Here is a 27,315-nt window from a genome sequence, read left to right as displayed (position 1 = left end):
AAGTTAATAACCACCTCTAAGATAGAGATAAAATCTAATAATGGAAAGAACCTTCTCTGCAAACAGCACATCAAATCCAATTATGATATTAACATAGAACAGATTATCTAGCGCCCAACCCTGAGAAGCAGGACAGAGCCTTTCATTGTCTGACAGGCACACGACAATGCTATGTATATATGGAGATTTATTTTCCAATATTCCTGCTATCCAGGGCATTGCAGTTTAGACTTACTGAGACAAACTCAATCTGCAAAATGCTCCAGAAATTGAAAGTGTGTCTTTTTACATATAGTTACATAGATAGTCAGGTTGAAAAAAAGACACAAGTCCATCCAGTTCAACCATTAAAAAAAAAAAAAAAAAAAAAAATGATATCATACAATCCCATATACCCAATTCTATACCCACAGTTGATCCAGAGGAAGGCAAAAAACCCCAGCAGAGCATGATCCAATTTGCTACAGCAGGGGAAAATATTCCTTCCTGATCCCCCGAGAGGCAATCGGATTTTCCCTGGATCAACTTTATATCCCCCTTAATCTCCTCTTATCAAGAGTCAATAAATTGAGTTCCTCTAAACCTATTACAGGACAATTTTATGGTGCAGTTTATTGAGGCCCCAACTATGAATGATGCTCTGTTGGATCTGGTAATCTCAAACCATGCAGAGCGTATTACTAATGTTCAGGTAAAGAAACACCTGGGTAGCAGTGACCATAACATGATTTCATTTGACGTTAGCTGTAAGTAAAAAATCACATAAAGGGAGACACTTCATTTCAAGAGAGCACATTTTCCAAGGATGAGGGCTGCTCTCCAGGACTCTAATCTATCCTCATAGCGGAGTTCCTCCATGCCTCTTATCAGTTTGGTTGCCCTTCTCTGCACTTTCTCCAGTTCACTGATAACCTTTTGGAGAACTGGTGCCCAAAACTGAACTGCATATTCCATATGAGGTCTTACTAATGATTTGTACAGGGGAAAAATGATATCTCTCTCTCTCTGGAGTACATACCTCTCTTAATACAGGAAAGGACTTTGCTCGCTTTGGAAACCGCAGCTTGGCATTGCATGCCATTACTAAGCCTATGATCTACCAAAACCCCCAGATCCTTCTCCACTATGGATCCCCCCAGCATGTATGATGCATGCATATTCTTAGCCCCCAAGTGCATAACTTTACATTTCTCAACATTAAACCTCATCTGCCACATAGTCGCCCAATTAGACAGAGCATTGAGGTCGGCTTGTAAATTGGAGACATCCTGTAAGGACGTTATTCCACTGCATAGCTTGGTGTCATCTGCAAAGACGGAGAAGTTACTTTTAATCCCAGACCCAATATCTATATCATTTATAAAGATATTAAAAAGTAAGGGTCTCAGCACTGAACCTTGGGGTACACCACTGATAACCTTAGACCATTCAGAGTAAGAATCATTAACCACTACTCTCTGAATTCTGTCATTTGGCCAGTTTTCTATCCATTTACAAACTGATATTTCCAGGGCTGTAGACTTTACCTTACACATGAGACGTGTGTACGGAACTGTATCGAACGCTTTTGCAAAATCCAAGTATACCACGTCCACCGCCACCCCTCTGTCCAAGGTTTTACTTACCTCCTCATAAAAAGAAAATCAGGTTTGTCTGACAACTTCTGTCTTTCATGAATCCATGCTGTCTGTTGCTGAAAATATGTTTTTCCAGCAAGAACTTGTCTATGTGATCTTTTATTAATCTCTCCAGTATCTTCCCAACTATAGAAGTTAAACTAGCAGGTCTATAGTTACTTGGAAAAGACTTTGTTCTCTTTTTAAATATAGGCACCATCATAGCTCTCCTGATGCACCAGAGCTTCCAACTCACCTATTTTGCTTGGCAGACTTCTGGCATTGGTGAACAAACACTTTAATGCATTAATATATTTTGACCGGTCACATAATATCCTCTTGGGTGTTCCGAGATTGCAACTGGGACTTGCTACTATACTTACCTTGGGTTTATGTGCTTTGGTTACCCTACCACTAATGTCCCTAATACTACCCTCTGGAATATGTTCCATGCTGACTATTTCTGGACCCTTCCTCTCCCTGTCGCCTAGTTTAACCACTTTCAGACCGGACCATTTTGCTGGTAAATGACCAGAGGTCTTTTTACAATTTGGCACTGCGCTGCTTTAACTGGTAATTGCGCGGTCATGCAATGTTGTACCCAAACAAAATTTGCGTCCTTTTCTTCCCACAAATAGAGCTTTCTTTTGATGGTATTTGATTGCCTCTGCGATTTTTATTTTTTGCGATATAAATGGAAAAAGACCGCAAATTTTGAAAAAAAATGATATTTTCTACTTTTTGTTATTAGAAAAATCCAATAAACTCAATTTTAGTCATACATTTAGGCCAAAATGTATTCAGCCACATGTCTTTGGTAAAAAAAAAAGCCAATAACTGTATATTTATTGGTTTGCGCAAAAGTTGTCACATCTACAAACTAAGGTACGTTTTCTGGAATTTACGCAGCTTTTAGTTTACGACTGCCTATCTCATTTCTTGAGGTGCTAAAATGGCAGGGCAGTACAAAACCCCCCCAAATGACCCCATTTTGGAAAGTAGACCCCCTAAGGAAATTGATAAGTGGCATTTTGAGCCCATTGAATATTTTATTTTTTTGCCTCAAGCGATTGAATAATGACAAAAAAAAAAATTTTTTTTTTTTTTTTTAAACAAAGTTGTCACTAAATGATATATTGCTCACACATGCTATGGGCATATGTGAAATGACACCCCAAAATAAATTCTGCTGCTTCTCCTGAGTACGGGGATACCACATGTGTGGGATTTTTTGGGAGCCTAGCCGCGTACGGGGCCCCGAAAGCCAAGAACCGCCTTCAGGTTTTCTAAGGGCGTAAATATTTGACTTCACTCCTCACTACCTATTACAGTTTTGAAGGCCATAAAATGCCAAGATGGCACAAAACCCCCACAAATGACCCCATTTTAGAAAGTAGACACCCCAAGCTATTTGCTGAGAGGCATGTTGAGTCCATGGAATATTTTATATTTTGCCACAAGTTGCGGGAAAATTACAAACTTTTTTATTTATTTATTTTTTTCACAAACTTGTCACTAAATGATATATTGCTCACGCATGCCATGGGCATATGTGAAATGACACCCCAAAATAAATTCTGCTGCTTCTCCTGAGTACGGGGATACCACATATGTGGGACTTTTTGGGAGCCTAGCCGCATACGGGGCCCCGAAAACCAAGCACCGCCTTCAGGCTTTCTAAGGGCGTTACAGTTTTGAAGGCCATAAAATGCCAAGATGGCACAAACCCCCCCCCCCAAATGACCCCATTTTGGAAAGTAGACACCCCTAAATTTAGGGGTACACTAGTGAGACTAGGTAATAAATGGCGGGTGCCCTGAAACTATAAAAAAATAACTAACCAACCAGCGTCACCTGTAACAGTTATATGGTGATCACTGGTGAAAGGGTTAACTAGGGGGCAATCAGGGGGCTTTATGCGGTAGTATATGGGGGTCCCTGGCGCTATAAAAAGCTGCGGCGAACCTAAATACCTACCTGCCTAACTAGCGTCACCTGTGACACTAATACAGCGATCAGAAAAACGATCGCTTATTAGGCTGGGTTCACACTGGAGCGATGCGGGAACGCCACGAATCCGCGGCGGGTTCCCGCATCACATGCCTCCCGGCGGCAGTTCACACTGCCCTATGCGAACTGCTGGGAGTGTCAGTGAAATGTTAATGACACCCCCAGATCAGTTCGCATATCGCAGTGCGATCTGCAAACTCGGATCGCATGGTGTGAACACCCATGCGATCCGATTCTGCTGCGGACCAAAAAAAGGGTCCCGTGCGAGTTGGCGGCGGGTAAGGCGGGTGCGACACGAATTCAGCCATACTATCTGTATGGCTGAACTCGAATCGCACAGAGATCGGATGTGATTTGCACTGCAGTGCGGTGCGAATCACATCCGTTCTCAAACCGCTGCAATGTGAACCCAGCCTTAGTGACACTGGCGACGGGGGGTGATCACGGGGTTAAACCTTTATTGGGGGGGGGTTAGGGGGGTACCTTAGAACTAAAGGGGGCTAACCCTAACTGCCCTAACAGTTATTACAGTCACAAATGACACCCGCCGGGTGATCAGGGGGTTAAACCTTTATTAGGTAATAAATGGCGGGTGCCCTGAAACTATAAAAAAATAACTAACCAACCAGCGTCACCTGTAACAGTTATATGGTGATCACTGGTGAAAGGGTTAACTAGGGGGCAATCAGGGGTAGTAGTAAATGGGGGTCCCTGGCGCTATAAAAAGTTGCGGCGAACCTAAATACCTACCTGCCTAACTAGCGTCACCTGTGACACTAATACAGCGATCAGAAAAATGACCGCTTATTAGGCTGGGTTCACACTGGAGCGATGCGGGAATGCCACGAATCCGCGGCGGGTTCCCGCATTGCATGCCTCCCGGCGGCAGTTCACACTGCCCTATGCGAACTGCTGGGAGTGTCAGTGAAATGTTAATGACACCCCCAGATCAGTTCGCATATCGCAGTGCAATCTGCAAACTCGGATCGCATGGTGTGAACACCCATGCGATCCGATTCTGCTGCGGACCAAAAAAAGGGTCCCGTGCGAATTTGCGGCGGGTGTGATGCGAATTCAGCCATACTATCTGTATGGCTGAACTCGAATCGCACAGAGATCGGATGTGATTTGCACTGCAGTGCGGTGCGAATCACATCCGTTCTCATAAACCGCTGCAATGTGAACCCAGCCTTAGTGACACTGGCGACGGGGGGTGATCACGGGGTTAAACCTTTATTGGGGGGGTTAGGGGGGTACATTAGAACTAAAGGGGGCTAACCCTAACTGCCCTAACAGTTATTACAGTCACAAATGACACCAATGCAAAAAAAAATAAAAAATTTTAAAAAATGCAAAAAATCGGGGGGTAAAGGGGGGGTGTGAGTGTGCCTGGCATGTTCTACTGTATGTGTGGTGTGTTGGTGCAACTCACCGATGCTCTCTCCTCGGTGCCGGAACGAAAAATACCGACACGGAGGAGAGAATACATCACTTCCTCTCCTGTGTTTACATTACAGGAGAGGAAGTGATGTCACGAAGGATTTCCATTCGTCGGGATCGATCGCGAGGGGGTGGCCATGAATGAATGGCCGTCCCCTCGTCCGTGATCGCTCCCGTACGAATGCCGACCGCCGCAGGCACCGGGGGGGGGCCCGATCGGGCCCCCCACCCGCGGGAAGGCAGGGACTTTTATATATACGCCCTTATGCCTGCCCGTGCCATTCTGCCAACGTATATCGTCGTGCGGCGGTCGGCAAGTGGTTAAAAACCCCTCTAACTTTTTGGCCATCTTCATTCCCAGCCGATCTGTACCCTCCTCATTTAGGTGCAGTCTGTCCCTTCTATAGCACTGGTTATCGACTGAGAAGTCTGCCCAGTGTTCCAGGAACCAAAATACCTCCTTACTACACCAGCTCTTCAGCCACTTGTTTACTTTCCTAACCTCCGTCTGCCTTTCTGGTGTGGCTCGATGTACCGGTAATATTCCCGAGAATACTACCTTGGATGTCGTTTACCTCAATTTAGCTCCCAAGTGCCTAAAATCATTTTTTAGGACACTGCCTCGGACTTTGTCATTGGTGCCAACGTGAACCATGACAGCTGGGTCATGAGAGCACCCTCCCAGTAATCTGTCCACCGGATCCATGATGTGCCGAACCAAAGCACCCGGTAGACAACATACAGTTCGGCACTTCAGGTCTTTGTTACAGATTGGCCTCTCTGTCCTTCTAAGAATTGAGTCCCCTACCACCAGAATCTGTCACTCCTTTTCCTTTGCTTGCCCCCCCCCCCCCACCCACTCTCCCTAGAGGAGTTCTTCCCCAGCAGCTAGGAAAGTCCCTCAGCTCCAGCAGTGCTGGTCCCTGACTGGTTTCACCAATGTCACTCAATAGAGCGTACTTATTGGGATGCTCCAGCCCTGGATCGGCCTCCCTGGCACTTTCCACCTCTATCCTTCCTGTCACCCATCTACTATTTTCTAGTGCCTGCACCTCTTTGTCTTCACCCATCTCTGTGCTGGCCCCTGCCATCACCTGCCAGGTACGTTCCTGGCTCTCCTTTAGTGTGGAGTGTCTTCCCAGTGCTGACAGTTGCTTCCCCAGATTCAGAACCTGGGCTTAAAGGGAAACAACGTGCTTACATTTTTCACAGCAGTAATTGCACTCGATCAGATGATCATGGAACACATACATGCCGCATGATGTACACCAAGTCGCCTCTCCAAACCCGCCAGGCATTGTATCTATTAATTTAATGAGGATTAGAGATTATACCCAGTCTAAATTACCTAACAACTAGCTTCCTGACACTAATACTCAACAAGACAACACACAGGTACTCACAGACCAGCGTGCACCCACAATACACAAGTACTAATGATCAACAAACACTACTCAGACAACACTCAGGTACTCACACTACATAGGTACTATGACCCCTGTTGTAACCTCCCATTTTAAACTCTTGTTTTTAACTCACCACTAAGGGCCGGTTCACACTGCGGGCGATGCGAGGCGACACCGACTTGCCTCGCCGCGACCTGCCGCGACCTCAGCGGCGATTTGCAAATGACTTCTGTATAGAAATCAATGCAAGTCGCCCCGAGGTCGCCCAGAAGTAGTACAGGAACCTTTTTTCTGAGTCGGAGCGACTCGAGTCGCTCCTCTCAGAACGGTTCCATTGTACAGAACGGGGGCGACTTGTCAGATTGCGGCGAGGCAAGTCGCGTCGCCTCGCATCGCCCGCAGTGTGAACCGGCCCTTAGTCCAGTTCCACTTGGACAGAGTTCCAGCAAACTCAAAGATGAGCAGGCTCAAAATGAGTTTCACAGAAATTTATATAGGCCTCAAGCACCTGTGTCCAATTAACCACTCCCCTTAATTAGTAGGCTGAAGGAAGAAAAAAAAATGGGCCGTTTAAAAAGGTGTTTAAAGTGGTTGTAAACCCTCTTAAACATCTTCAGCTTGTTATTGTTAGTTAATATTTTTCTCAGGTAGCTGATCGCTGCCTGAGAAAGTGCACTCACTTGTATAGTTTTCGTGTAAATCGCTGTTTTGCTGTCAATGACATTCTCCTCAGAGCGGCACAGAGGAGAAGTCTCGCGACATACATCTCTGCCTGCTCTTCCTGATACTCCCCCTTGTGACAGAACAAGACGTCACGCAGGGGAATGAATGAGAGCAGAGCAGAGCAGAGCGAGAGAGTTTTGTTGCCTTAGTAACAGCAATCGAGATCAAGGCTTGGTTATGACACTACGGCGCATGCGCGAGATTTATTGAGGGAGTCTAACTAAGGGCGGAAATTACGTCCACAAAAGGAGAGGAAAATCAGGAGTAGCAATAGCGTGGGCGATACCCGGAAGACACCTCTTTTTCAAACTAAAAAAAAAAAAAAGTATTTATAACGCTAGTTTTGGGACAAAAGATAGATGTTATGAATGCTGATGTTCATTCTAATACAAATAGTTGAAAATTACGATTTGTTTGGTAGGGTTTACTTCCTCTTTAAGAGCTGCAAGGAAAAAGACCCAAAAAGAACCTAAAATGCAACACAGCAGTCAAAAGCAAAACTTGTTCACTCTCCACTCAAGGTCCCCACTGTCTAGCCTCCAACCAACAAGACTATGCTCTAATAAGATGGAATTCTAGATATTTTTACTTGCTGAGCGATAACAAAACAAGCCTAAAGTGATATTTAATATTCTGTTTCCTTTGAAAGGATAAGTTCACCATTGTAAAAAAAAAAAAAAATTATAATAATAATAAAATGCCCATTTTTTTGCAGGTTTTTTTCGGCCAAATGCATCCTGCTTTTTTGGTTTTGGTACCAAAATTTCCATTTGGTGCACCTCTGCAGAGCCCGATCTCAATCCATCCTGGCTCAGAAACAGCAGCAGAAGCCATTGGCTCAAGCTGCTGTCAATCACAGTCAGTAACGAGGGAGCAGCTCAGTCTGTGTCTCTAGACACAGACTGGGCAGCTTGGAAGCAAGCACGCACGAGTTCTTTCATAGGAAGCAGCTTTCTCTGGAGTTACGTGCTGAAGAGGAGGGGTCAGGTGTTCCAGAGGGGATCCTAGAAGAAGAGAGTCTGGGCTGCTCTGTGCAAAATCATTACACAAAGCAGGAAAGTATGGCATGTTTGTTATTTTATTAAAACAAAAAGTAAAGATTTATAATCACTTTAATGCAGGGAATGCTTTAAAGTGATTGTAACGTCTTGTTTTATTTATTTTTCTAAAATCACAAACATGTTATACTTACCTGCTCTGTGTAATGATTTTGCACAGAGCAGCCCAGATCCTCCTCTTTCGCTCTCCTGGCCCCTACCTCCTGTCGAGTGCCCCCACAGCAAGTAGCATCGCTGTGTGTCCATTCCAACCCTCAGCTGACGTTCGGCGCCACCCCCTCTTTCTCCCAATTGGCTGACTTTGAATGACAGCCACTGCATCCAATGGCACCGCTGCTGTGTCTCAGCCAATAAAAGTCTCGGATGGCCGAGGGACTCGTGGACATCGCTGGACAGAGATGGGGCTCAGGTAAGTGTTAGGGGGTGCTGGGGAGGCTGCTACACACAGAAGGCTTTTTATCTTAATGCATAGAATGCATTAAAATAAAAAATGGGGAGGCTGCTACAGAAACATGGCAAAGATGAGAATGTTAAGGGCCCACATGAATATGCCCTTAACATTCTCATCATTGCCATGTTTCTGCAAGTCATGTGATCACTAATAGGATATGAGCCTAAGGGGTGTTATAAGGGGTGAATGAAAAAAGTCAGAGTACTGTAGTATGTAAAGGTCAAATGCATGCGTGAAAATGATTCCGAAAACTGCTGATGCAAAGCATTTCACAGACAAGGAATTTGGTGATTTTTCAGACTAGGGGATTACTCAAGAACACAATGCAGACTTGTCTGTGGTTAAGACAAAAAAGCACTGTAAAAGGGACAGGGCTCATATGCCTGGGTCTCCATTTACCGTCAAACAGAACTCAAAAAGTAAAGATCTGCTATATTAGAGAGAACATCCATGAATGTAAATTGTGCCCAAGCAGTACCCTGATAAATGTACATTTTGTCTTGAATTCTTCCTGAAAAAAAAGCAATGCACTTCCTGGTATGCGAGTGTGCCTAGGCTCTCCTATGCTGGTGTTCTCGCAGATAGTGTCCGCCCCGTACTGCGCAAGAAGCTTCGGAAAATCTCCGAAGATGAGTGGCGCCTGCGCCGTGAGTGGAGGTGATAGCCCCCCCCATCAAAGCGGACATAGGGTTGTGAAAATTAGAGGGCCACTCACCACGTTTCGGGCTCGGCCTCGCTGCGCTCGGCTCTTTTTATTCTAACTCTATGTCCACTTGGATGGTGGGGATAGAACCTGGACTCACGGCGCAGGCGCCGTTCATCCTCGCCTATTCTCGGAATCTGTGTGTGCTGTGTACTGCGCATGCGCAGTACACAGCGGACACTATCCAATGGGGGACCATATATGATAGGACACCGGCAGCCTCATAGCAGTATATCTGCCGCCTCCAATTTCTAGTTTTAAAAGATTTGGTGATGTCACTACTGCTCTGCTTATTGTTCTCCTTGCTGGAGACTTCAATGCAATGAAGAAACGGGAGGTTCTAAAGTACGAAATCTGCATTCATTTAAAAATAAAAAACTGAATTCGTACACATACAATCCTACTTTCTCTAAATCGGTAGGACAAACTACCAATACCTTGACAGAATGAGGACGATTCACTAAGGAATCTTCAGACAAAAAGAATGTTTGAATATTCACTTCAACTATCCAATCATGTGAAAAGCAAATTTCTGTTTAGGCCCCATTCACACTTCCAATTACTGGCAATGATTGGCCCTAAACACAGAGAGTCTGGGTCCAAGGTCAACCACAGGTAATCACTCCATGAGCGATTACATGCAAGCCGCCGCAATTAGTCTCCCATTGCTTTCAATTAAGTAATAGGTCACAGAGAACACCATATGAACAATTTTTAGGAGTTCAAAGTCTTTATTGTTCAACTGGTCACAACAAGCAGGGCAAAGGACAGCCAACGCATTTCTGGGGTCACACAATCCCCCTTTATCAGGGCTGAGTGAAATGGCAGAAAAATAAATGGACTCAACAATGCTCTTAAAGTGGTTGTAAATCCTTACAGACCACTTTGACCTGCATGTAAGCCTAGATGAAGGCTTACATGTAGGTCCATGAAATATCTCCTAAACCTACACGGTTTAGGAGATATTTACAAAAAGACAGGCACCACTGTCTACGGTGCATGCGCCGTAGACAGCGGCGCACAGGCGCACTGAGCATGCCGCTAACGGCAATGTGCCGTTAGTGGCAGCTCCCGTGTGCATGCGCGGGAGTGACGTCATCTCTGCTCCGGCCATTCACAGCACCAAGCAGCGATACCCGGGAAGAAGATGGACGCTTCGTGCTACAGGGAACAGCGGTGACATCGCTGGCTCCTGTGTCAGGTAAGTGACACATAATGGACTACTGTGCGATGCATAGTAGCCCATTATGCTTCACCTTTGCAGGGAGACAAAGAGGAAGTAAACCCGTCAGGGTTTACTTCCTCTTTAAGCAGACTGATCTGCAGGCAGAGGATGGTATAGACCCATTGGTCTCAAAACTGCAGCCCTTTGCTTGCATCTATCTGGCACTCGGGGCACTATTTTATCTACCTATACCAAGAATGGGGCGGAATTCCCTACCAATTAAGGGGCACAATTCCTCCCAATTACAAAAATATTGATAATCGCCGGGAACGCCAAAGTGAGTGTTCCGCATGATATCAGTGACAGACCCATTTACAAGTGTAAATAGAGCCTTACTTCTTTCATCTTCACACGATCAGATATTCAAAGGCAACAGGGATAGCTGAAGTGAATATGTAATTTACTGTGTGAAGATTCTCAAATCCTTTAGGCTTAGTTTACACCTGTATACCTCTCTGAAAAGTAATATGTGGTGAATTGCTTTTCAGAGAGGTATACAGGCGCGGCTAACAGGCATTCAGGAGTTGATACTGCCAAAAAAAATAAAAATAAAGTTTTGATAGCTGAACATCAGAATACCGATTTGCAAGCGTGAGCCTAGTGCTTGGCACGCAATTGTCCGGCTGCCCATCAAGTGCAACAAGGAGTATCATTTTCCTGTAAATTATAACCAAAAAAGTGCAGAGCAACAAATATGTGCCAAATGCCTATAAGCAATTTAGTATGAATCTATACAGCAGCAGACAATAAAACAGCATTACAAATATAAAAGTGCATTGGTTTGCAAATAAAGATAAATAAATAGAAATAATGGAAAGCCGATGCACTTTTATATTTGTAATGCTGTTTTATTGTCTGCTAATGTAAAGATTCATACTATATTGATTATAGGCAATGAGCACATATTTTTTGTAATATATACATACACACAATCATTTTTTTTTTTTACTCTGCCACCAAACAAAGCATGGCCACATGTACAAACACCTCTGGCCAGCTTAAGTGGCGTGGGAGAACCCATGGCTGAACTGCCTATTTTTACCATACACCCCCTCCCTCCCCCACACACACATATCTGTATGTGAGGTCTTTGTAAACTCATTTGTATGGTGACAGGTAGGAACAAACTGCCTGTACATAAAACCTAAGGTTACATTGACACTATCTTCCTGCTTTAGGTAGTTTAACCTTTTCACAACCCCCTTCACAACTGCGACAGCAGGGTGTTCGACACAAAAATATATATATACCGTATATACTCGAGTATAAGCCGAGATTTTCAGCCTCTTTTTTGAGGCTGAAAGTGCCCCCCTCGGCTTATACTCGAGTCATCGCTGTCTGCCCGCTCGATCAGCGTGTCGAGCAGACAGACAGCGGCCATTCTAACATTCAAAAGCCGCGCCTCCGGCTCCGCCTTCGCCTGTGATAGGCGGAACACTGAATTTCCCAGCAGCCTGTGTTCCGCCTATCACGGACATCGTATCATCCTCGTACTACGGACGAGGATGATACGATGTCCGTGATAGGCGGAACACAGGCTGCTGGGAAATTCAGTGTTCCGCCTATCACAGGCGAAGGCGGCGGCGCAGCTTTTGAATTTTACAATGGCCGCCGAGGCGCCGACGAAGAGGGCACGGGACAGAGGCAAGGCACGGCACGGCACGGCACGGCACGGGACGGGACGGAGGCAAGGCAAGGCACGACACGGGACGGAGGCAAGGCACGGCACGGGACGGAGGCAAGGCACGGGACGGAGGCTCGGGACAAAGGCTCGGGACACAGGTAGGCTGGACACACACACACACACACACACACACACACACACACACACACACACACACGGATGGAGACACACACGGATGGATGGAGACACACACACACAGGGATGGATGGATGGATGGAGACACACACACACAGGGATGGATGGATGGATGGATGGAGACACACACACACACAGGGATGGATGGATGGATGGATGGATGGACACACACACACACAGGGATGGATGGACGGACACACAGGGATGGACGGACACACAGGGATGGACGGACACACAGGGATGGACGGACACACACACAGGGATGGACAGGCATGTCTCACCCTCGGCTTATACACGAGTCAATAAGTTTGCCAGTTTTTTTGGGGGTAAATTGGGGGCCTCGGCTTATATTCGGGTCGGCCTATACTCGAGTATATACGGTATATATGATTAAAATTCCTAAAAAAAAAAAAAAAATTATAAATGTTTTTTTAACTCACCTCTAAATGCCTGTTGCTATGGGGTCCTTCATAGTCTGCCTCCTTCAGTGCCTGGGCTGGTGACATCACTTCCTCTCGGCACAGGAAGGGCTCAGCTCTGCTCCCTCTCTCCTGTCAGTCATCTGGGACACGCGACAGGTCCCAGATGACTGCACGGCCAATCACGGCACGTGGCGCCGTTCCCGCATGCGTAGTGGGTGCCCGGCTGTGAAGTCACAGCCGGGTGCCCAGAGTTGCAATGCCGGTGCCGCTGAGCAGAGGGGGGGGACAAGCGGGGCTTCGTTCCCCCGCATCGCTGGACTCTGGGACAGGTAAGTGTCTGATTATTAAAAGTCAGCAGCTGCAGTATTTGTAGCTGCTGACTTTTAATTTTTTTATTTTTAAGGGGAACTCCGCTTTAATGCCCATGTGTCTCACATGGTTCACTGCTGTCACGCTCCCAGCGCACAGACTGAGCTGTCAATGACAGCTCCTGATCACCATTTATGATTGGGAGCTAGTAGGAGGAGGTCATGATCATATGACTGCTGTGACAGCCTATCACATGATCAGGAACCTTGACTCATCATTTAGAGCCCACCCATGCTATAGTCAAAAGATGTGCTCGGGCAGCATGCTCTGTGATTGTTGAGTCCTTCAGACTTGGTTGATCACAGATGGGGTAAAGGGCCAATCACATCGGCCCTTTACCCCGTGATAAGCTAGTAGCCAATGACTGAACAGAAGCCGGTTATCAGATTCCCCCCCCCCCCATGCCGACAGCATGAGGAGAAGAGAGGAAAGCCGATAACTGGCTTCTGTTAAAGGGACATCGGTCTCCACATTGCCAAACAGTGCTGCCAATCAGTGCCACCTATCAATGCAGCCTTATGAGCGCCTCTTGATCAGTGCAGCCTCATCAGCGCACATCAGTGAAGGAGAAAAAATTACCGGTTTGTAAAATTTTATAACAAACCATGACATTGTTTTTTTCAGTCTTTTTTTGTCTGTTTAGCAAAAAATAAAAAGACATCAGTAGTGATTAAATACCACCAAAAGAAAGCTCTATTTGTGTGGGGAAAAATTTACATACGAGTAGAGGGTTGTATGACCGCGCAATTGACATTCAAAGTGTGACAGCACTGAAAATTTGCTTGAGCAGGAAGGGAGTAAAAGTGCCAAAAAGGGAAGTGGTTAACCGATTGCCGACCAGCCACTGCCGTTATACTGCTGCAACATGGCTCAGCTGCGCGAATCACCATCATGTTATGTTGGTTCCCCTTTTGCCCACTAGGGGCACGTGCACCGCCAGAGGCACACGTGCCCCCTGCTCGTCTGTGGAGCCGATGCAAGTGCCCGGCAGTCACGATCGCTTGGGGCACACGGAGAACCGGGATCCGTGTATGCAAACACACAATTTCCGGTAATCTGAGAGGAGAAGTGACAGAGTATGAACAGCGATCTATCTCTTCCCCTACACAGTCCCCTGTGGATTTGGAAAAATAGGATTTTTTTTGTACTCACCGTAAAATCCTTTTCTCTGTAATTCACCGACTGACACAGCTCCTCTCTTTAGCCATTGGGTTGTTACGCCACCTTTAGGAGAGGACTAGGCATAACATGTTAACATGCAATGAAAAAACTCAGAACTTCTAGTTCCACCCAAGGGGCGGTCCCTTAGGTAACAACCCCTCAGCCTGCCATGCAGCTTCAGAAACCGCGATTCCGCTGTTGACTCTTTCCCCGAAAGTGGTCTTTCTAGTGGCCATTACTTCGGCCAGGAGGGTTTTGGAACTGGCGGCCTTGTCCTGCAAGTCGCCCTATCTGGTTATCCACAAGGATAAGGCGGTGTTGCGTCCGCAACCTTCTTTTCTGCCAAAGGTGGTTTCGGCGTTCCACCTCAATGAAGACCATGTGTTACCATCTCTGTGTCCGAAGCCGACACATCCTAAGGAGGTGGCCCTCCATTCCCTGGACGTGGTTCGGGCTCTGATAAACCCATCCATGACACATTTTCAATGCCCAGGCTGTGGGAAGGAGGGTCTCACCCAAGATCAAATACTTATTTCACTCATTAACCACTTCAGCCCCGGACCAATAAACAGCCTAAGGACCAGAGGTCTTTTTACAATTTCGCACTGCACTGCTTTAACTGGTAATTGCGCGGTCATGCAATGTTGTACCCAAACGAAATTTGCGTCCTTTTCTTCCCACAAATAGAGCTTTCTTTTGATGGTATTTGATTGCCTCTGCGATTTTTATTTTTTGCGATATAAATGGAAAAAGACCGAAAATTTCGAGAAAAAAAAAAAAGATATTTTCTACTTTTTGTTATAAGAAAAATCGAATAAACTCAATTTTAGTCATACATTTAGGGCAAAATTTATTCAGCCACATGTCTTTAGTAAAAAAAAATGTCAATAAGCGTATATTTATTGGTTTGCGCAAAAGTTATAGCGTCTACAAACTAGAGTACATTTTCTGGAATTTACACAGCTTTTAATTTACGACTGCCTATCTCATTTCTTGAGGTGCTAAAATGGCAGGGCAGTACAAACCCCCCCCCCCCAAATGACCCCATTTTGGAAAGTAGACACCCCAAGGAAATTGCTGAGGGGCATGTTGAGCCCATTGAATATTTTTTTTTGTCCCAAGTGATTGAATAATGACACAAAAAAAAAAAAAAAAGTTTACAAAAAGTTATCACTAAATGATATATTGCTCACACATGCCATAGTTATATGTGGAATTGCACCCCAAAATATATTCTGCTGCTTCTCCTGAGGACGGGGATACCACATATGTGGGACTTTTTGGGAGTCTAGCCGCGTACGGCACCCCGAAAACCAATCACTGCCTTCAGGATTTCTAAGAGTGCAAATTTTTGATTTCACTCCTCACTACCTATCAGTTTCGAAGGCCATAAAATGCCAAAATAGCACAATACCACCCCCAAATTACCCCATTTTGGAAAGTAGACACCCCAAGCTATTTACTGAGAGGGTTTTGGAACTGGTGGCCTTGTCCATTTTTCCACAAGTTGCAGGAATATTACAATTTTTTTTTTTTTTTGCACAAAGTTGTCACTAAATGATATATTGCTCACACATGCTGTGGGCATAAGTCAAATAACACCCCAAAATAAATTCTGCTGCTTCTCCCGAGTATGGGGATACCACATGTGGGGGACTTTTTGGGAGCCTAGCCACGTACGGGACCCCGAAAACCAAGCACTGCCTTCCGGATTTAAATATAAAAAGGCTACCAAAAAAAACTGTTAGCGATCGCAGGGATCAGGCCTGACTCTGCGATCGCTGCAGTTATGTGTTTAGTGTTTTGTAAGTGACAGTGATCGATCGATACTGCACTTGGGTGGGCTGGGCGGAGGGGCAAAACGCAGGTGCTAGCAGGTATCTGGGCTGATCCTGCTAACCATGCATTTTTTTGGAACCCTAAACTGCTGGGGACGCTAGTATAGATCTGATCAGATCAGATATTGATCTGTTCAGATTCTATACCACTACGGGAGGTTTATGCTTTGCGCGTGGGTGTTAGCGGTACTGGCACTAACCTAGCGCTGCCTGGGGCGACGCAGACCCAGACCCTAAAAACCTAATTGATATCACCCGCCGGGTGATCAGCGGGTTAAACCTTTATTGGGTAATAAATGGTGGGTGCCCTGATGCTATAAAAAGCAAACTAACTAACCAGAGTCACCCGTAACACTTATACGGTGATCACTGGTGAAAGGGTTAACTAGGGGCAATCAGGGGGTTCAAATTTTTATTAGGTAGTATATGGGGGTCCCTGGCGCTATATAAAAACCTGATGGGGAACCTAAATAACTAACTGGCTAACCAGCGTCACCAGTGACACTTATACCGTGATCGCTGGTGAAAGGGTTAACTAGGGGCAATCAGGGGGTTAAAACCATTATTGGGTAGTATATGGGGGTACCTAGCGCTATAAAAACCTGGTGGTGAACCTAAAAAAATAACTAGCTACTTAGCGGCACCAGTGACACTAATGCAGCGATCAGAAAAACGATCGCTTAGTGACACTGGCAAAAGGGGGTGAAAGGGTTAACTAGGGGCAATCAGGGGGTTAAAACCATTATTGGGTAGTATATAGGGGTACCTTGCGCTATAAAAACCTGGCGGTGAACCTAAAAAAAAAACTATCTACCTAGCGACACTAATGCAGCGATCAGAAAAACGATCGCTTAGTGACACTGGCAAAAGGGGGACCGCCGCATCCAGTGGGAGGGGGTCCGATCGGACCCCCACCCGCTGGAAGGCAAGCACGTACATGTACGTGCTTGTGCCTGTACATGCCATTGTGATGACGTACATTGGCATGCGGCGGTCCTTAAAGAGGAAGTAAACCCTGATGAGTTTACTTCCTCTTTTTTTCCCTACAAAGGTAAAGCATAATGGACTACTATGCATCGCATAGTAGCCCATCATGTGTCACTTACCTGACACAGGAGCCAGCGAAGTCACCGCTGTCCCCTGTAGTCCGCCGCATCCATCTTGCTGGTGGCGTCTCGCAGCTCCGCTGCTGTCATTCGGCGAAGCCGCGATGTCGTCACTCCCGCGCATGCGCACGGGAGTCGACAAATGCGGCAGCTCCATTCTTGGAACTGCCGCGTTCAGTGCGCCTGCGCGCCGCTGTCTACGGCGCATGTGCCGTAGACAGCGGTGCCCGTTTTCGGGCAAATATCTCCTAAACCATATAGGTTTAGGAGCTATTGCTTGGACCTACAGGTAAGCCTTAATCTAGGCTTACCTGTAGGTCAAAGTGGTTTGTAAGGGTTTACAACCACTTTAAGTGGTTAAAATGCAAATCAATTTATAACTTTTTTAAATAAGTTTTCTGGATATTTTTGTTGTTATTCTGTCTCTCACTGCTAAAATAAACCTACCAATAAAATTATAGACTAGTCATTTCTTTGTCAGTGGGAAAACATACAAAATCAGCATGGGGTCAAATACTTTTTTTCCCTCACAGTATAAACAATCTTTATGCTTCCCAGATCAGATTCTGCTGTGTGTAGATGTATCTACATTTCATTGTGTTTTCATGCGTTTAGACCCCTGGTGCTCAACCTGTGGTCCTTTGATATGTGATGGATCTCAGCAGTCTGTAGTGGGAACACTTATTATATTGATCTCTACTAGCCTCATATTACATGTTCCCAGTTTCATATTCTGCAGCGTATCCCCATCCAACAATTTAATGGGCCCACAATCTCGGACCCTCATTTCCTCGATTAGGTTGTCAGTTCCTGACATTCCTCTCAATTATAATATATAGTGAGCATTACGTTTGGCCCTTATGGTGATGTCAGGGCCTTGTTTTAGCCCCCTTTAGCCCATAAATTGACAACCCCTGGTTTAGACGAATTCTGAACTTCTAAATGCAGCATAACTGACAAAAACGCAGGGAATCGTACAGTGTGAATTTTATCATCAAAAATAATTATATGCTTTAATACGAGTTTAGAAATGTCCTGTAAAGGCATAAATTGCAGGTCTGTCAATGTCAGTGTGAATGAGGCCTACTTTTTACTGCCCATGTTGTGCCAGAAACTAGAAGGACGTGTCCTGACTGACTAGACTGCACTGCTTCCTCACTATCTATAAAAAGCAATGAAGGCAGATGTGTTATCAGACACCCAACCAGGAAATACCTCAGAGCACCAATATGAACACATACTACCCTTCATCAACTCTAATAAAGGATTATGAATTCATAACATTACTGTATATCATACAAAAACACACAATTTACAATAGAAATTAATTTGGTTCTGTCTCTCAGTGTGCGCATGTATTTACGTATAGCATGCTGCCTATATAGTTTACCTCAACAATCCCTGATACAAACAGGCCTCATGCACACCGAGTGTTCAGCCCCCGATGCAAGAGACTCCAGGGTTTATGTCTCCGCTATGGTCCGATTCTGCAGACGGAGAAAAATCCTATTTTTCCTATCCGTCTGCAGAGTAGATCAGATGAACACGGACAGACGGTCAGTGTTCATCTTATCCCCCATAGAGGAGAGCAGAGATCTGACATGGTGGTCCCTGTGCACTGTGCAGGGACCGCCCTGTCATCCGCCGGCTCAGCTGGGACAAACGGAGCGATCCCCGCTGAGCAAGCGAATGTTCACGGGGTGGATCATCAGGGATCCATCCCGCGTGAAAGAGGCCTAAGGGTCTCTAAGAGGCCGACTGCTACTGTACTTTAGCGCTGGGAAAAAGCCTCTGCTAAGCGCCTGAAAGCCGCCTCCCATTAATTTCAGTGTGACTTTTCACACAGGGGCGGTGCGCTTGCGGGACGTTCTGAAAAGTCCTGCAAGCAGCATCTTTGCGGCTGGTCGGCAGCGCTACATTTAAAAGGATCTGAGCATTGGAAAGAATGGGCAGCACTTTCAAAGCGCCTGAAAAGCGTTTTGAAAGCGCTGCAAAACGGGAGTTTTTAACCCCTTTTTTCGGAGTTAAAAGCACCCCGCCAGCGGCTGAAAAGCACTGCCTAAACAGTGCTAAAGCGCCACCAAAACGACCAGCACTCGCAGTGTGAAAGGGGTCTAAGGGCTCTTTTAAAAGCAGCCTAATGCCGCATACACACGATTTCGGACAGCTAAATTCTGATGGAGCATACACACGGTCACATTTTCCGATGAAAAGCTCTCGTCTGTCTTTTTCTGTCCGGAATTCCGATCGTGTGTACGCGGCATAAGGGCCAGTTCACACCGTAGAAATGCATTCCAGGTGCTTTTCTGCATGCGGGTTTTTTGATGCGTTCCAGTGCGTTTTTGATGCAGTCCAGTGCTTCCCCCCCCTTTTTTCTTAACCTTAAATAAGGACAAGTGTGTTGCAGTGCGTTTTTGGTGCATTTAGGTGCGTTTTTGCATTTGACAGCGTTCCAGTACAGTCCAGTGCAGAAAAAATGCAGCATGTTCTACTTTTTTTTTCTGGAACTGGAACGCACTGAAACTGACCGCACTGGTGTGAACTATGCCATTGAAAACCATATAACCTACTTTCCATGCGTTTTTGATGCAGGAAAAAAAAAAAAACACACTGGACTGCATGTGGTGTGAACTGGCCCTAAAAGCGCATTAACGTACCTATAGCTTTAATGCGCATTTAGGATGTGTTGTACAGGCGCTCGTTGCATGTGCAGAATATAAAATTTTTGTCAGATGTGAACACAACTTCCCATTTCCATTTAATTAGTACGGTTTTCGTCTGAAAAAAATAGTAAGAGCAAGATTACGCATGCTCAGAAACGAAAGCATGCATACAAAACTATTCAACACTACATCACTTCTGAAGTTGTATTCTGTCGCACAAATATTTTCCTATGGTGAGTAACCTTCACTTTCGAAATGAGACTAGCATGCCACAAAAAACAGAGGAACGGTCGTCCGAAAATCTGATCGAGTGTATGAGGCTTTAGTGCTGGATAGAATCCCTCTGGTGAGCTACTACTAAGAGCTGGCATCTAAAGTGCTTATCCAAAATGTAAAGTATCTGTACAATGTGAGGGAACTCCCGACAGCTCAGTGTATGCTGGTAGAAGGAAACGTCCTCAGCCTCGGCCATGCCACACTTGTGCGTTTGGCCCTGCCCCCAGGGCTTAGTCATAGTCATAGAGGTGACCTGTATACTAAGCCCCATGTGGGGGGCGAAACGCGACATAGGACATTGCTTAGAAGGAACCGAGGCTGAGACCACTTCCTACTACCAACAAACACTGGGCTGTCGGGAATGTGGCACCTTTACATTGTACACTCTACCAGCTGCGCCAAATCCTGTGCTATAAGAGTGGCATGTGACAGGTTCTGTAAACGCCTGATCACATGTGCCAAAATAATGAAGCACTTGCACCAACATTCTAATATAGGATCTGTTCACGCGATGTGCGCTGACTGGTGTTTTCAGAAAAATTAGAAAATATACCACATTTTACCAGTAGATGGTGGTGCTGCTTTTACGTTTTAGTTTTAGTATTAACCACTTACCGACCGGCTCATGTACATATACATCGGCAGTTTAAAGATGGATATCTTGGTAACAGCAGCAGCTGCTGCCACAACCGAAGTATCCATCTTTTGATACAGCAGTCCTGTTTACCATAATGGTGGTCTCTGTGGCAGATTCACCGCAAGATCACAGTTATCGGCGGCAGGAGAGGGGCCACCCACCCTCCCGCCGCTCTCCACCGCTTACCGGAGCTGTCGGCAGCAGAGGAGGTGATCGGGACCTGTCTGTGGCTGAGACAAGTGAGGGGAAGATGGCCCTCACCCGTGTCCATGCCATAGCAGGGCGGAAGCGACATCATAACGTCACTTCCGCCCATACGTCTTAAAAGGGAAATTTTTTTGTTGTCATTTTTTCAAATGACAATTTTTTTTTTATTATTGCATTTAAGTTCAAATACGAGATCTGAGGACTTTTTGACCCCAGATCTCATATTTAAGAGGACCTGTCATGATTTTTTCTATTTATTACAAGGGATGTTTACATTCCTTGTGATAGGAATAAAAGATAAAAAGTGACCTTTTTTTTTTTTTTTTTTTTTAAATAAGAAAATATAAATAAAAATTTTAAAGTGCCCCATCCCAACAAGCTCGTGCAGTGAAGCGAACGCATACATGAGTATGTATATGAAAACGCCTGCATATAAAAACGGTCGTCAAACCACACATGTGAGGTATCGTTGCAATCGCTAGAGCGAGAGCAATAATTCTAGACCTCCTCTGCAACTCAAAACATGCAAGCGGTAGAATTTTTTAACCGTAGCCTATGGAGATTTTTAAGGGTAAAAGTTTGCCGCCATTCCACGAGCGGGCGCAATTTTGAAGCATGACATGTTGGGTATCAATTTACTCGGCGTAACATTATCTTTCAAAATATAAAAAAAAAATTAAATAAGTCTAACTTTACTGTTGTCTTACTCTAGGGCAGGCATGTCCAAAGTCCGGCCCGGTTTTGAACGGCCCGCCTGGTTATTTGGACATACATATCTTTTGTGGCCCCCGATGATCTCCCAGCGCCGGGGTCACAAAAGATATATATGCTTCGGAAGGTACAGGGAGGACAGGACCGAGCGTCATACACAGGAGAATTTCCTGTTTACGGACGGCCTCTGTAATAGGAAGTCCGTCTCCGGCACTGCCATTGGACGACTGTTCTGTCCATCAAAGGAGGCGGGACTTTCTATTAAAGAGGCCACCGATTAAACAGGAGATTCTCCTTTGGCGCTCGTCAGTGCATTCCTGGCAATGGTGCTGCGTTCCTGGCAATGCTGCGGCGTTCCTGGCAATGCTGCGGCTACATTCTTGGCAATGGTGGGTCTGCAGATGTGCACTGATTAGGCTGCATTGGTGGGCACTGACCATTATTTTGCTTCACAGTTCTTTATTTATGTTATACGCCAATTAATACAGTATGTACAAATACGCCCGAACTCATCTCTTCCCACACACCGCCACAAAGGCAAGAGAATTCTTGTGGGGAAGTGTATTAGTGCTCGAACGAACACACTTAGACCGAATTTTAACGTTTCAAAGAATGTCAGGCAAAATGGTCGGCCCTCGCGCATGTTCAGTTAATCAAATCCGGCCCTCTTTGAAAAAAGTTTGGACACCCCTGCTCTAGGGTGTTAGCAAAAAAAAAAAAAAAAAGTATACTGTTTGGAGGTTCTAAGTAATTTTCGAGCAAAAAAAAACAAAAAAAAAAAAACTTGTTTTTAACTTGTAAACACAGAGTCTGCAAAATAAATACAAGGTGCAGCCTGGGTGAACCCTTGTGACATTCCTCCAATTAAGGTTTTATAAAGAGACGTCTTACTAATAATTTCCAGCATTGTGATAATCAGGTCATGTCATAGGTTTAGATGTGACCGACACAAGTTATATTTAGAATTTGCCTCCACATCTATAGACCGACCAAGATGTCCTGATAAAAAGAGAGACGGGGGATGGGACTAACACACTGCCTTGGCACTATGAATAGCAACAGAGGTTATTTTTTATCTATCTATATACACATACACACACACACTGTACATCTCAATTGTCAGTTGCCACCAATACAGTTTGTCACAACCCACAGCTGAGACTATAGTTAGTCAGCTTGTCTGGTATGTAAATGTTAGAAAAATAGATGAATGGAGGTGAATGAAATAAAGGAAAAAACAAAATAAATCATAATATGAAGAGTGTCATCACAAATATTCCCCACATGTAGTCGCCAGGATATGACATTTCAGTAAGGCCACATTTACACCGGTGTGAATTGTAGCTTCAGGAAGCTTCTGATTGGCTCGGTGTCCCATTCACTATGACAGGATTCCGGTGGGTGCAGCTATTCGTGGCTCTCTGGGCAGCCAACAATTCATTTACTGCAGTGATCGCACCCTGTGTGTATCCAGCAGTGATCACCGCAGGTAATTGTTGGCTGCCCAGAGAGCCACGAATAGCTGCACCCACCGGCATCCTGTCATTATAGGGAACGGGACACCGAGCCAATCAGAAGGTTCCTGATGCTACAATTCACACCGACTCGAATGTCACCTAGTAGTAGTAAATTGTCCACACATGACCCGACTCCCCTCTGAAGACAAAGTGCGCCGTACACAAGACGTGGGCACCGCGCTATGCCCATCACTTCTAGTTATGTGAATAGGAGAGGAAGGGGTGGACTCCGCTGTCATGAGATCTCAAGGAATTACATGTGAGATTTTGTTTTGACATGTCCAATCCACCAACAGTGCTGGTCATATGTCTGCCCAATCAGAACAGAGAAGGTCTCCTCCATGGTTTACTGTCCAAAATCAACAAATCTGCACCTGAGATTGCTGGAATTCATCTGGACATGGGTCACAACAAGGCTGACCATACACTATACAATCTGATTGTACATTTTTGTAAATCTAACAATGGATGATTGAATAAAAGAAAAATCACACATGTATACATCTCATCCGATCATCATACACATGTATACATCTCATCCGATCATCACACACACACACACACACATCTCATCCGATCATCATACACACGTATACATCTCATCCGATCATCATACACATGTATACATCTCATCCGATCATCACACACACACACACACACATCTCATCCGATCATCATACACATGTATACATCTCATCCGATCATCACACACACACACATATATATATATACATATACATCTCATCCGATCATCATACACATGTATACATCTCATCTCACACACACACACACACACACACCCGTATACATCTCATCCGATCATCACACACACACACGTATACATCTCATCCGATCATCGCACACATGTATACATCTCATCCGATCATCGCACACATATATACATCTCATCACACACACACGTATACATCTCATCCGATCATCACACACACACGTATACATCTCATACAATCATCATACACATGTATACATCTCATCCGATCATCACACACAAATGTATACATCTCATCCGATCATCACACACACACACACACACACACACACACACACACACACACACACGTATACATCTCATCCGATCATCACACACATATGTATACATCTCATCCAATCATCACACACACACACACACATATGTATACATCTCATCCAATCATCACACACACACACACATATGTATACATCTCATCCAATCATCACACACACATATGTATACATCTCATCCAATCATCACACACACACACACATATGTATACATCTCATCCAATCATCACACACACACACACACACACACACACACACACACATGTATACATCTCATCCAATCATCACACACATGTATACATCTCATCCAATCACACACACACACACACACACACACACACATGTATACATCTCATCCGATCATCACACACATATATACATCTCATCCGATCATCACACACATATATACATCTCATCACACAAACATTACACACATGTATACATCGCATCCGATCATCACACACATTACATACATGTATACATCACTTCTGATCATCATCATCACACACACGTATACATCACATCTGATCATCACACACATGTACACATCACATCCGATCATCACACATGACATTTGACCTCCCTCCAGTGTCAGACCTGTGATGTAATTGGTCCATTTGTAGAGAACTCCTTCCATAGCTGGGCTCAGTCCGGGGTCGGTGTGCTCATCCTCGGGCTGATGGGAGGAGGAGGACGGTCTAGACGGCCGGGTCTGAGCTGTGCGGAGGGAGCGGTTGGTTTCTCATGGTGCCGGGAGATTGTCCGGCGTGTAGCCCGGACTCGGAGCCCTGAGCCCCCATACACAGCCCGGACGTAGCCGCTTCCTTCTCCTGTCACCGCACCGCCCCGCCCCTCCTCCGCTCTGCCCTCATGGCGCCTCATTCACTTCCTGGTCAGAGGTGTGAGGAGAGTCTTCTGTACTCTGCAGTCTGTACTGTGTGTACAATGTCAGGGATAGTCCTACAGTCACAGATACACATTCCATCAAATAAACATGTTCTATGTATTCACTACAGACAACAGGGAGAGTCCAGGGCTCCATGGTGGGGGAGATACAGCCATAGCTCCCAACTGTCCCTCTTTCCTCCTGTGTCCCCCATTTTGGTCTGATCTATATAGTTTATATAGTTGTATATAAAATGCACTTTTTATCTTTCAAAAAGTGTTTTCCAGCGCTAAACCTTTCATCTGATTTCTAAATTGCTGCATTTGTCAATTGTAAAAGCCAATATAAAGGAATAGTAGTGCATACCTGCCTACCAACCTTTTGAGATGGGAATGAGGGACGCCTATCAGCAAAAGTATGCAGGCATAGGACACACCCCTTGCCATGCCCCCTTAAAGGGGAATTGTACAAAAAAAAACAAGACTAGTTAAACCCACAAGTGCTTTTTTATCACTACTATTCCTTTATATTGGCTTTTGGAATTTACAAATGCAGCAATTTAGAAATCAGATGAAAGGTTTAGCACTGAAAAATACTTTTTGATAGATAAAAAGTGCATTTTATATACAACTATAAAGATCAGACCAAAATGAGGAGGCATGAGGGACAGAGGGACAGTGCACCAAATCAGGGACAGTCCCTCAAAATCAGGGACAGTTGGGAGCTATGGTAGTGGTAAAAAAAAGCACTTGTGGATTTAATTAACTTTTTTTTGGTTAATTCTCCTTTAAGGGGGTGTGTCAGGGGGGCGTGTCCTATGCCTACATACATTTGCTAGTAGGTGTCCCTCATTCCCATCTCAAAATGTTGAGAGGTATGGATACAGGGTTAGCAGGAGCCTCACCGGTAGTACAACCAGCCCTCGTGTACAGGGCCCCATCAGTTCAAAAGGGGGCCCGGGCACCCGTCCAGCAGCAGGGCTGGCTGTACTCTGGCTCGCTGTCAGCTTCTCCTTTTTCTCAGTCTGGCTGCGCTGCAGGGGGTTCAGTATCTGCACCCCCATGTCCCTGCTGTCTGGGCCCCCCTTCCCTGCAGCGCTTCCGGCTTCCCTCCTCTCGGGCCAGCTGCCGCTGTGGGGGATTGTTTCAGGATGGAGAGTGGGGGAGGTAAACATGCCCTATTTACTGGCCCCTTCCTTTCCTGAATGAACATAATGAGTGATCAGTACCGATCGCTCTTGTGTCCATTCATCACTGAAGCAAAGTAATCGGTGTTTACTATGCCTAAATTTGTGAATGAACAGGAAGCCTCAGAGTGTTTCTTATTCAGCTCCAGTATAGCTGAGGCTGCACAGAAAGGGGCTGAGGAATCTCCATCCTCAGTCCATTTCTCAGTCTCAAATATGAGACATCAGGGGTGTATTTAGACCCTGATATTTCACCAAGCACAGGGGCCCTGTCAGGTAAGCTATACGGGGCTCCATGAGCAGTCCTGCTCACTGGTGCTGCAAAAAGTCACCCGCAGTAACATGGCTTTGGACAGCATGGCAGACCAGTGCTGGGTTTATAAGTGGGCAATTGCCAATGGGACCCCTGCCAGAGGGGCCACCCTTCCATACAAAATACACAGATCAGCCATAAATTTAGGAGTCCACTGAAAGGTAAAGTGAATAACATTGATTATCTCCTTGCAATGGAACATGAATATCAGTGGTATATATTAGGCAGCAATTGAACATGTTGCCCCTGAAGTTGATGTGCAGGAAGCAGAAAAAATGGTAAGCATAAGTGTAGCACCACCCCCGAAGGAGCCGCTTGGTAAATTTGGGTTCTCTGATCTCCGCCTCAACCCCAGGAATGACCTCAGCCTCTCTGGCACATCTGGTTAAATTAAATTACTGCAAACAAATCTAAAAAGAATTGCGAAAATACCGTTATCCTGGCTGTGGATTATCACCAAAAACAGACACACACCTGGTAGTGATAAACAAAGTGAATATATTATCACGG

The 27,315-nt window shown here is 45.3% G+C and overlaps 1 protein-coding gene across 1 annotated transcript in view; it reads right to left on the bottom strand.

The window, feature by feature from the left end:
- Window positions 1–25,273, bottom strand: part of PLEKHA3 (pleckstrin homology domain containing A3) — a 63,882-nt gene extending 38,609 nt beyond the window's left edge. The window contains exon 1 of the mRNA XM_077448104.1: window positions 25,018–25,273. Within this exon, the coding sequence (XP_077304230.1) occupies window positions 25,018–25,057 (40 nt within the window). The 5' untranslated portion in view covers window positions 25,058–25,273. The remainder of the gene's footprint in view (window positions 1–25,017) is intronic.
- Between the last annotated feature and the right edge of the window lie 2,042 nt (window positions 25,274–27,315).

This window comes from Lithobates pipiens, unplaced genomic scaffold (genome assembly GCF_037356315.1).
Source record: "Lithobates pipiens isolate NorthernLeopardFrog02 unplaced genomic scaffold, aLitPip1_a1.2 Scaffold_22, whole genome shotgun sequence".
NCBI lineage: Eukaryota > Metazoa > Chordata > Amphibia > Anura > Ranidae > Lithobates > Lithobates pipiens.
This window is presented reverse-complemented; position numbering and strand designations above follow the sequence as displayed.